This window comes from Zonotrichia leucophrys, chromosome 1 (genome assembly GCF_028769735.1).
Source record: "Zonotrichia leucophrys gambelii isolate GWCS_2022_RI chromosome 1, RI_Zleu_2.0, whole genome shotgun sequence".
In the NCBI taxonomy this organism is placed as follows: domain Eukaryota; kingdom Metazoa; phylum Chordata; class Aves; order Passeriformes; family Passerellidae; genus Zonotrichia; species Zonotrichia leucophrys.
In genome coordinates, this window is record NC_088169.1 from 72401063 (window position 1) to 72413599 (window position 12537).

At 38.1% G+C, this 12537-nt stretch overlaps 1 protein-coding gene across 4 annotated transcripts in view; it reads left to right on the forward strand.

Moving 5' to 3' along the window:
• The window catches only part of MICU2 (mitochondrial calcium uptake 2), a 136052-nt gene that overhangs the window by 93083 nt on the left and 30432 nt on the right, over positions 1-12537 (forward strand). For all 4 annotated transcript variants that reach the window (XM_064717407.1, XM_064717426.1, XM_064717416.1 and 1 more), the window contains 4 exons: positions 2159-2190; positions 2303-2378; positions 7022-7069; positions 10879-10961. In XM_064717407.1, the coding sequence (XP_064573477.1) occupies positions 2159-2190; positions 2303-2378; positions 7022-7069; positions 10879-10961 (239 nt within the window). The remainder of the gene's footprint in view (positions 1-2158; positions 2191-2302; positions 2379-7021; positions 7070-10878; positions 10962-12537) is intronic.

Here is a 12537-nt window from a genome sequence, read left to right on the forward strand (position 1 = left end):
CCAGCTCACAAAGTTCAGCTTGTCTCTCTTCATCATCCTCCTGGATGCTGACAAAAGGCTGCTCTGCAGTACACTGCTGTGGTAGCAGGTGCTGATCCAGATGCCACGTTCTTGGGATCACCAGGAGAATCAAAGGAATGGGGCTGCTGTTAACCAGATAAGGGTATATGGCTGGCTTTAGTGCAGACATCAAGTACAAGGAGCATGTAGAGTGAAAAACATTGCAGGGTGGTTTTCCCTTTCTTTCAGATGCTCTTTTTTGCAGACCTACTGCCTGATTCATTCCTTTCCATAAGGCTGCTCTCTAGGTGGGTCTGACATGGCCAAAAAAACAGTTTCAGTTCAGTTTCACATTGAAATGTGCTGTACAGAAGCAGTGACATTTCAAAGCTGAGATCTAAATCACTTCATTTGCTTAACAGCCATTCACGAAAATGCTTTGCAGCAGTGTTAGATGTAACTGTGGTGTTACATCACACTGCTCAGGACTCAGCCTTACTGGATGTAGCTATTGTTGCTGCTTTTCCCAGTATGTTGTCTGACTTCTTTTGTCTCAAATGAAGCAAAGTAGAGGATTTCATGCGTTGTTTTACTTAAAAGGTAAGCTCTACCTATGGAGCTTTATAGATGTGGGTGTCTATGGGTGTAAATGTATGTATAGGCATTGCACAAAAATGTATTCATCCACAGTAACAGGTGGTACTGGCAGCACCTGTTGCTGGGGTCACTCAACACTCCAGTATTAAAACCCTAATTTTAGTTGCTTATAACTTTTGTCAAACTTAAACATTTGTGTTGAAATGTTATGTGCCAGGTGTCTGCCTTAGGCTGATTTGGGGGAGGGGATGTGAGGAGAGGAATTTATCGGCAAAACTGTTACTGCTAATTGAGGGAGCAGAGGCCAGGGTACTGGTTTGCCTGTGCTGAAAAACGAGCTTTTGCTGGTTGAGATATTCCAAGCCAAAAGTTGCCAGTGGAGACCCCTTGCAGCTGGGAGTGCCATTTGCCAGCGCTGTGGAAATTCACTATTTTACTGACAAAGCACCTCCATCTGGCCAAATTATGGGCCTGTGAAAATGCTTGGTAGATGTTTGTTGACAGCTGCCCACCAGGCTGCCTCCATCATGCCCATTTCCAGATAGTGGTGCTGCACTGGTGACCCTTTGGATGCAAAATTCCTTATGAAGCAGCAAAGTAGCCTTGGAGACAGTGTGGAGCAAAGCAGGCTGCTGCACGCAGGGGCACCAGTCCACAGAGCACATCCAAGTGGCTCAGTTTGTGCTTACTCAGTGTGAGTAGATAGGAGGGAATGGCTGGCTGGAATCCAGAGGAAATGGTAATGAAGGAAGAGCCTGATGGGCTGAGAGAGGTAAGAGTGAAGGACAGCAGGGTTTGGAGAATTGTATGAGAGGTGCTGAAGAGATAGACTAGAAGGGACATGGCACAGCTCCTGCTGGTCCCTGACCATAGAGTTTCTGTGATCCCTGCCGAACCAGCTGGAATGTTCCACTCTTGATACATTGCAGCTATATACGTACCTGCAGATACATTGCAGCTCCTCAAACGTGTGATTTGCACAGGAGCATAACTTATACTGCCTGTGGCTCCCCTGTTTGAGTGTGTACACTTGAACCTGCTAAGAAACACTTAGCAGTTTGCATGATTTTTGTCTGATGCTCTTTCAGAAAGCAGAATTGTTCAATTTACTTCTGCTCAATAGAAGCATCAACATTTTAATTTTTTTGAGTATTTCTTAGCTTTCACATACTCAGCCTTCACTTCAAGGACTCTCATGTGTGCATGGAAATCCCTCTGTAAATACTACAGCTGTTTCTTGCTGTGTAGTCTTGCTTTGGAATCTGTGTGACATTTGTAGCTCACAGTATGCGAAGTCATACTAGTAAGTTGGTCATCAATATGAAAGTGGGCTGTGCTTTAATCTAGGCTGAGATAACATTTGAACAGACTGCTCATATTATTTTTAAATCTTGTCCTTTCATGATCATTATGGGAATTAGAAACAAACTGTCTGTTGCGAAATATTCTGTTTCATATTACTTAGTATTTTCCCATAAAAATCTGAAGAAATGCCACAGAACCTGATCAAAGTTCAAAGTCAGTTTGTTATTGAATGATGACGATTTTTTTTTTATTATAGGCAAAGCCTCAGCCAAGAAACTGACAAAAAAGGTAAGCAAAATGTTCCTTTCTTTCTTCAAAAGAACTTGCATTCTTTCTGTTACTGAAGTGATTAACTCTCTTTCAAAACTGGCTTTATATTTTCTTGTTTGTGTCTTTAAAGGAGGTAGATGCTGCACTGCTGTATGTTGCCAAAGCTAAACCAGGACCAACCTTTTTTAGAGAGCTTGGTGATAAAGGTAATGAGCACTTTTGATAATGAAAAATAAATCTTGCTTTTTATCTCATTATATGGTATGTGTTGAATGTATTTTTAAAGAGGTTTTCGTGGATTTTATTTCATTCTCATCTAGCCAGTAGCTGCCTCCTTGGCAAATCTCTCAGTTATACAAGAGAGAGTAAAGAGGCTGGGAGTTGAAAGCCTTCTTAGGTGCAGGAGGAGACATGAAAGAAACTGAAAAGCCTCCCTGGAAGAGGAAAGGGTTAAAGGGATGACTTGAATAAAAAATGGACTTTTAAGACTTTTTGTTAATTACCTGACTGTTCCTCTATATAACTTAAATGCATGGAAACTACGAATAAAAATAGAACTTGTACCTAGTTACATTAAGTTGGTACCCCTGATTCCAAGAGCAGTTGAGCTTATTTCTCCCTCTTTGGGAGCTCTGTGACCCTTCACAGTGTTGATGTGCTTTGTTTTCTTTTCACCCAGCATTTCCACTTTATATTGAACTACATAAAGAGAAAACTAAGAGTGGGGATATTGTTAGTGTAAGAACAGGGGATTAAAGAACACCAAATAAACATCTCATTAACATAAATTAATTGAAGAGAGAAAACAAACAAGAGGATCAAGAAAACCAAATAGATGAGCAATTAACCATTTCACAGTAACAAAAGACCAAAATTCCCAAACTAATGAGAAAAAGACCGACAGCGCCTATTCACAAAATTTCTGTATCATACAGTTCAGCCTGAATCTCTTATCCTGCTGGAAAATAAAGCTGCTGTTGCACTGCAGTTCCTTGGCCAGCGTGAGCCATGCTCTCTCCATGCACAGCAGATCCTCAGACAGGGCTGGAAGCTCGTGCCAAGAGAGCAGCCCTCAGGCTCAGCCTGCAGCATTTCCCCTACCCTTCAGTCTCACAGCCTCTTTGCCTGCCGTTCATTTCTTGCATCCTTGTGCAGACCTCCAAAGGTCTCCAGCTGGGTGCCTTGCTTGTCAGTCTGCCCCTGAAAGCATACTGCAGAAGCCCTGAAACATCTCTGAACAAATTACAATTTTTTCCTATCCCAGGAGAGGCTGGATTTTGTAAAGTCATTCCCTGCCTTTTCCAATCATCACATGCTTTCCTAGGATTTAGCTTAAAGTATTCTCAGTCTTGAATTTTTGGATATTCTCTCTCTTTACCTGCTTTTTAGAGCTTTTCTTTTTCTAGTGATGGACACTGCAAATCCTCAGAGCATGCTGCCTGGGAAAACCAGGAATCCACAAAGAGAAACTGAAAACAGCAAATCAATGCAGCCTCTTCTTATTGCACCTCTCCCAGCTGAGTGCTTGGCACAAAGTGGGCTCAGTGATGCACTCAGAGTTGGTGTCTCCTGCATTCTGGCAAAGATCTGCCCTAGCTTAGCACTGTGTGTTTGAGTCTCAGTCATTCAAAGGCCAGGTAGGAGTTTGAGATGATGCAAAAATATTCAGTGCAGTCATCCACATGTCCCCACATCACTCAAGAGTTTTTACAATTTTTGGTCATGATGCCTGTTTAGTGACTTCGATGCTTTTGCTTTGAGATGCATTATTATCACAGTTTAAAAATAAAAATATTTATGCTTTTACAAGTACCAGAATAATTAATCTACCCCTGTCCAATTAATCAACCCCTGTTTAGCTTAGGTTATTTTAACTACCTTCAAATTGTTATTTAAATGTCAAGGAGACAGAAAACTGCCATCAGTCTAGTTTGTAAAATGTAGTGCTAGGGGATTCTGCCTTCTAGTGGGCAGTTTTAAAATCTGTGTCATATTTTGTAGGTATACTTATGATTTATTCAGCAATAAGGATATTGTACTGTCAGCATTTGTTAGTAAGTTTGAGGACAGATGTTTCTAGGGAGGGTTAGGGAAGGTTCCTTTAGCTTTAGAAAATGGCAGTATTTTGCCAATGCAAACTTCACATTCTTGGCTGCAAGTATGCTGAGTCATTCAACAGTGTGTGAAGCTTTTCTCTTTTAAATTTTGCTTGGATATGAATTTAATTTTCAGTGGGTTATTTTGGGTTTTTAAAATTTGCTGCTTTACATCTTTTCATTTGAGTACCTTTGTAATGATTACTGTAGAATAAAAAAGAAAATTACCAAAACATTTCATTTACTTTATGAATGAGGTAAGTTGCCCACTCACTGCATGCAGGACAATAAAATTAAAGTAAGTTTTTTAATGGAAATTAGTCCACAAATTAAAAAAATCAAAAAAATCTTATGATAAATTATTTCAGTTCAATCAGTCTTCCAGAAAATATCAGGCAGACTATGAATTTTCTTTAGAGCATTAAGTCAGGTTTTAAAAAATAATCCAGAATATTTCTACATCTTTTTATTATATTTACATTTTTACCAATTTCACTATAGCAACTTTTCAGTTAGATTAGAGTAAGTTGATGAAAACTCCTGCCATTTCTTGCAAAGCTTTACTTTCCAGCCTCTTCAATTCAGATGCTTTTCCCCTGAGCCAATCAGCAGGGTGTCGTCTTCAAACTGATTTTTTCTTCACATTTTGCCATCTCCGTAAAAATTTTGCAGATTCTTTCTGCAAAATTTTATAAGGTATAATGATCCCTGTTTAGCTATAAAGCTAAAACTCTCCAGGGGCTCTGTATTTTGTATCTCAATTATTACAACTTTATTTTTTCTCAGACTTTTACAACCATAATCTACCATGTTAATATCCTTTGAAAAGTTTTGGTAAACACCTTTTTTCCCACAACTTCTTTGAGTGTCTCATCTCTTATTTTTCATCCCCACACTGGGCTCTCCTTGTTCTGTTTTACCTAGCATAAATCACTTGTCTTCAGCTTCCAGGTTTTCCTTAGACTCTCCCGTGCAGAAAATCTCAAGACTGAGGGGCAGAGTCCCACTTCTCCCTGCCCAGTAATGCCATCCTTCATTGCTTGGTGGTTACATTTTCAGTCTGGGGTCTTTGTGCTGAGACCACTGCAGTCTGTGACTGGGAGGTGTTTTCTGTACAGACCTGAGAAGTTACCTCCTTGTCTTCCTTAAAATTCTTCCTTTAAACATTCTTTTGCTGTGTCACACACAAAGCAAAATTAGGAATCTTGATCACTACTTATCACATTATTTGCTTGATTCTTTTCGCCACCTATTTCTTTCTACCCTTTTTTCCTTTTTTAATCTTGTCTTAGGCATATAAGCTAAAAAAATTGGGACAGGAGTGCTTTCTCTGTTTATTTGATTTCAAACCTGTAGAAAACCTAGATGCTTCATTTAAGAATACAACTCCCAAGTTTTACAGCAATTAAGATAGCAATTTGCATTCTTGCAATGACAGAAATGCTAAAACTTATAAGCAAGACTATGTCTTTGAGATCAAAATCTTTTTTATTTCCACTATGTATTGTATGATTGTAGTACTGTGCTGATTTACACCATTCATGTAGGATAATAGGGTAAAAAATAGTCCTTTTTTGATGGAGAGGAAAGCTGAGATATGGAACCAGAGTGTGTTGGCAACAGGATCAGAATTAGACCTCCCTTTAGCTAAGACTTGTTCTCATATTTTCAGACTCTTGCATTTGGCAATTTAATATTTCTGAGCTCTGGTACTTAGAAGTGTTAAGTCACTATCTGAGGTCAAATACAAATGCTGTTGCTTCTGCATAGTAGTTTATCAGAAGCTAATTGTTTATCACTGAAGCTTAAGTGGGTTCCTTATCTATCAATTAACTAAATATAAATTACAAAAATAGTTTATCTTTGCACAGATAGGCATGTTTGAACTTCATTATTTTAAGCAGCTTCAGCATTATACAATGTTTAGCTCACAAGTTAAAAGTAGCTCAGTTATTTTGAAAAGTGATTTATAAAAAAGCCCTTTACATTTTTTCCCCAAACATTATTGCAGGGCAGATGGTTCAGATTCTCTTGTTTAGCCACCCTCATTCTGCACTCTCTATCTTTAGCTTGCACACTCTATTTTGACGCTATCACATCTTTGTGTTTGTTCAGGCTTTTCACTTAAGGCGGTATTTCAAAAGAAAACACTGGAATTTTCCTTCAAAAGAGGGGAAAATACTTTCACCTTGTAGAAAGGACATGTTCCTATTTAAAAAAAAAAATAAGAAGCCTCCTCTTGGCACAGGGCCCAGCAGTACTATCAGCACAATCTAGCAGCTTGGCAGCTTTGTGTGTTGCCATGTTCCCTTGAGAATTAGAGGGAAGCTATTCTCTGCCTTTTGCAAGCCTGCCAAAGGATGGAGGACTTTGATCCTTCAGGGTAATGTTAGAGTAGTTCTCCTCCCAGGTACTAAATGTGACAAAGCACATTTAATTTATTTGCCTTTTATATAAACATTGAATGTTTTCAGTGAGAATCCAAAGATTTAGTGTAGGCCTTTTGTTAATTCCAAATAAACCTTACTTTCTTGGTTAGACATGAACATTGATGAGTCTGGGGTTAGGGAATTTTACTTCAGAGTACTAAAAACAAAAGTGAAAATTTTATTAAGTAGTAACGTGGCTTACTTTAATACAGGTATTTAATAAAATGTCAAACTACATTTTTTATATTTTTAAGATTTAATCTCTCAAATTTTGCTGTAAGTTTTTGGGGTTTTCCACAAATAATTTTTAAACTTTTTTTCCAGGGTTGATTTCTTATGCAGAGTATCTGTTTTTGCTGACAATTCTTACGAGTAAGTATTATATATTTAAAATATATAGGTACAAGTACTCAGCTACTAACAGTTTGCTAGGAATTTTTCTTTGATATTTTTTAGCTCCTAAATTTCTACATTATAGTAAAACAAAAAAAACTGTTGTATATAGGATGACAATGCATTAATATAAATGGACATCATTGTCATCACTGGCCCATAGCAATACTTCAAAAATCATGGCACTTCCTGCACTATGGGATCAGAAAAGTCTTTTGAAATCCTTTGAGAAGGGGGAGACTTTGATTTCAGAAGGACATAATAAGGGGAAGAAGAACTGGATGGGAAGATGAATAATTTTCCTTCTGTATAGTAGTTTTAGTCATTTTGGACAATGAGGCATTTGCAATATAGCTCATGCAGGGGTGTGAAAAACTGCTGTAGTGTCTCAGAGGTTGTTGCCTGTTTTTATTGTGTTCAGATTTGCAACGGATGCAATACATAAACAGCAGAATTCTTCAGTGTCGTTTTGTCTGACTTTAAAGTCCCTTTTCTTTATCCTCTGTTCCTTTTGGCTTTATTTCCTCCAAGTATTGTACATGTATTTCAGCCCCCCTCCTTTGCTTCCTTCCTTTTTCTCTCGGGCACTTTTTTTTAAAACAACTTTTGTTTCTTACTTGCTTTATCTACAAGCAACAGGCATTTTTTGATTTTGTGCATGGAAGTGACCTGGGATTGTCTGGCACTTACTCTGTGCCATACTTGCCAGCCCCTGTTTTGTTCTGCTGTGTAGGTGATGCTTAAAAATATCAAGATTTGAGATGTGTCAATGAGCATTACATGGCAAGACCCCGAGAGCAGTAGTGAAGTCCATATGCATGTCCATGGAATAGTCCACAGAATAGTCCACATGCAGTCTTGTTTGACTGACTTATATAAGTCAAACATTTTCAGCAAGTGACAAAGCCCGGCGTAATAGATTTATTGTATCGGTGCATGGGGAAAGGAGAAAAGGAAGCAGTCACTTCTTTTCTGACCAACTGTAGAGGCATCACTCTCGTGTGACCCTCATCACTTCCATGGCTGCAAGGTCCATGGCTTGGCCTTACATAAATTGACAAATTTTCCTTGCTCTGGAAATCCACCCTCTCATGGTGTAGTATGAACAAGTAATGTTGGTCTCCACAGAGTGGAGAGAGTATGTCCAGCCTGTCACTATTATGCACCTTTGCACAGTTCAAGTGGCTCTTCTGCAGCTCACCTCATTCCTCAGCAGAACTGCATTAATTCCTGTTGGACAGCATGAAAGGTGGATAATCTCTTTGGCAACTTCAGCTAGTACACAGTATTAAATTATATATATATATAGATATGCATTAAGCTTTAACATACAAATACACTGCTTCAGCAGTGATGACTGTCCCGTGCTAGACACTCCTTGAGAATGAGTTATACCATGTGTTCAGGTGGCTTTTAAAATCAGATACAGGAGTTTAGCCCAGGTAGGATACCAATTTTAAAATATTTATTGCAACTCAAAAAATATGAATTTATATTAAAAAAGGACAACCACAACGGCCAAATTATTACTTCAGAAGAGTACCTTAAAGTTGCAGGAATAGGTGCCAAAGATTCTATTTCTTTAGAAATTTATGGTGGCTGAAAGTGAATTCATGCTCAATTATTGGCTGAAACAATTAGAAAATTGAAGCAGTATCAGAGAAAGTTGTTCCACTTCTCCAGAAAATGAAGTAACATTGTTTTTCACAGAATTTATATGGGAATGTATTAAACTGCAAAAACATAGGCACCTTTTAATGCAAGATAAAAAGATAACAAGTATCTCCTGCCAGTCAGCCCTGAGTTACACAACCTGTCTCTCTCACTAGTGAGATTTAATGTGAGATTTCTTAAAGCAGGCATCAATATTTAAATTACTTCCAAGGCACCAACTGAGCAATAGGGAAATGGAAAAAGAGTCATCAGACTCCTGGTTCCATGCTGCTGACAAGACCATGCTGCCTGTCATACAAAATCAGAGTCTGTAAAAACACTGAACTGGAAAATGTAATTTTGTGACAGACAAAGGTTTTATTTTTTCCCCCATGACCTTCTTTTCTCTTTTCTATGTGCTTTGTGTTTTCACTATCTTTTTTCCTCCAGTGCTGTATTAAATTTCATTTCTACCAATAGTTAATGGAGCCCTGCCTGGTAAGGACTGCCCAGGAACTGAAGTTGTCACCTTTACTTAGAGCTTTGTTTCAATTACCCAGTCACACAAGTTGACAGCTTGGTCAATGCAGGAATATTAGGAGAGGAAGCACCTAGGTCTAACCTGCACTCAGAGCCAGGATGAAGCACTTCTGTTCAGATTTTGGAATTTTGCCTGATTCTAATTAAATACAAATATATCTGTGGTAGTCTTTGAACTATGCTTATTTTACAAACACATACCTTTGGGGTTACATCATATCAGATAAGTATGTCATCTCTAAACAGTATAAGCAGCTTTAGGTCTATATTTTCACTAACAGCTCTCTTATCTGAAAATTGGAACACAGATGGTATGAATTGCTGTTAAATACATCAATTACTTTTATTCTCTAAATATATTATTGGATAGCCTTTTCTTGCTTTTGTACTAGTAACACAAATTTAGCATGTGGCATTTCCATGGAAAGGAAGCCAGTTTTGACTATTAAATCAACCTAATTGCTGGGGCAAGCACTGCTGTGCAGATTGCAGTGGTATTTATAAAATACCCCTGCATCACAAGATTGCTTCACACAGAATATTAGTTGACTGCTGAAGATGTAGTTATTTCTAAAATATAAAAATAATACTTTCTTTAACCATCTTGTCATGACGTGAAAGGAATGGGATATCTCTTTAACTTGTTCCCTTTGCAGAAAAAGTCTCTTTTAAAAAAGCAAGATTTAAAACTTTACAGAATGCAACTAGAAGAATATATTTCAAGAAGCCAAATTCTGAAGGCATTGGAGTTTTTTAGAGATACGACTTTGCTGCCCTCATGAGTCCAGCATTGTTCTTGGAAGCATCAGTATATTCCAGAGACAATAAGTCCATGCCTGACATGACTGGATTGTGGCATTAATTCACCTCCTCCAGAGATTACTGGGACAAGAGGTTGCTACCACAGTGAACTGTAGCTACAATTCAGCAGCATGCTGCTCCTGTGTGGGCTTGCCAATGCTCAAGGCCACCTCCTGTAAGCAAATTAAGATCAGGAAATTGTGGGGAGGAGCTCGAAACACACCATGCTTTTATAGAATCCTCAAGATTCAGAACTCATTACATTTTTGTGTTGAAAATAAACATCCACTCGGGGTTGGAAATGCAGGGTAAAATTGTGTAGAATTCCTAAAAAAAATCATCTTGATGGGAGTCACACAAAACATGCTTTTGTCAAAAACGGCCAGAAGTTTTCCACTCTTCTCACCTGAAAAGGAGCTCTTATAAAAAAGGCAAAGCCAGACTGCATAAGTGACGTGGGATTTTAGAGACATTTTTTGGAAACATCTTACGACCTGGCCAGTCAGAGATACAGTGTTTTTGTTGGGTTCAGATGGACATTCATGGCTTGTACTTAGGCAGTGCTGGCATTTCTTAATTTGCCATTGTATTAATTATCCCTTGAAATGATAGTAAAAAAGTGTTTAAACAGTTTGCTTGTACTGGAAGAGGTGTGTATGGTTTACTGGAAATACCGTGTGTGTACATAACAATGGAGAACTGAACCAGTGTCAATGCTCATTTTACATTTGGTATTTGAGTTCTAGTGTAAGTGTGTGGTATTTTCAATAAAGTTCTTTTGCAATTTGTTGCAGAACCCCAGACTGGACTTCAGATTGCCTTTAAAATGTTGGATGCAGATGGCAATGAACAAGTTGAAAAGAAAGAATTCTTTAAGGTAGGTGTATATACATAGGTTTTAATTTTAAATAGATCCATGGGTTATATTTGCTCAATGAAGATTCATTAAAATCATCAAGACTATTTTTCAGTCCAGTCTATCATCACATGCTTAATAAAATGTTTTATATGAAAGGAGCACATACTGAGGTATTTTGATAGAAGTACTTATCATAATTGAATCCACTTGTATAAATGTTACCTTAGAATTGTAAGTAAATATCTGCTACTGGAAAGGTAGGAATTAGTGTATATCCCTTAATCTTATGAGCTAATTTAAATAATCATCTGGAGGAGTCTTTTGTTTTCTTAATATGTTGAATAATTTCTTTAATTCCCCATCCTCTTTTGGTCTTTATTAATTTTGCTTGCTGTTGCAGAAAGATTTTTATCAATTCACACTTTGAAAAGAAACAGCAGGTTTTTTCCCATATTATATCTAAACTATGGCGAGAAAGGTAGATACTTTAAAAACTAAGAAAATCTTGCTCTGAAGTTAGGAAGAAGAATAGGCTTTAATTATATAGCTTTTTTCAACTTTAATTATATAGCTTTTTCTACTTTTAAGTATTTAACAGGAGACTAACTAAGTACTTCTTGTCAGAAGTTGAATGCAGAATTAACAATCATAATTTTTAATAGAATCCCTCAATTTATTTCAGATCTTTAATTCATATTGGAGGTAAGTGGAGAGACAATTTTATAAGGAGGTGACATGGCTACTACAATTCAAAATATTTTCAGTCACTAGAGTGATGTTAAAGTTGATCATGAACTCACATCTCTAGAGAACCTTAAAATCTAAAATTTTTAAAGATGGACCTGTTGATAGAGAAATTAGCAAAAATTTATTTAGGTGAATTTCATAGCCTTAAACTCTGAATTAATAATAGAATAGCTGTTCACGTGTTTTGCACTTATCACCTTTATTTCAGTGAATTGTCTCTTAGCAAGATTACAATTCATGAGTCATACTTTATTCTAAAATGTTGCAAAAATACTTCTAGACTTAGTAGTACTATTTGAAGATAATACTTCAAATTAGGTAATTTTCCAAGACAGTGTTCCCAGAAGCCCCTAAATGAACCTGCAGATACCTTTGGTGTGGTGTAACCCCAGCCAACAGCCAAGCCCCAGGCAGCTGCTTGTTCTTTCCCCCACCAGCTGGATCAGGGAGAGAATCGGAAGGGTAAGAGAATGGACTGAGACAAAGACATTTTAATAGGCAAAGCCAAAGCCATAAGCAAAGCACAACAATGAATTCCCTTGAGCAGGGAAAAGCACAAAGCAAAGCACAACAGCTTCCCATGGGCAGGCACTGGTTCAGCCATCCCCAGCAGAGCAGGGACCCGCCACGTGTAATGGCGACTTGGGAACACAAAAGCCATCACTGCAAATGTCCCCCTCTTCCTCCTTTCCCCCACTTTGCGCAGTGAGCATGATGTCAGATGGTCTGGAATGTCCTTTGTCACTTGGAGTCACCTGTCCTGGCTGTGTCCCCTCCCAGCTTCCCAAGCACCCCCAGCCCCTCCCCAGCATGCCACTACTAAAGCAGAAAAGGCCCTGGCTCTGTG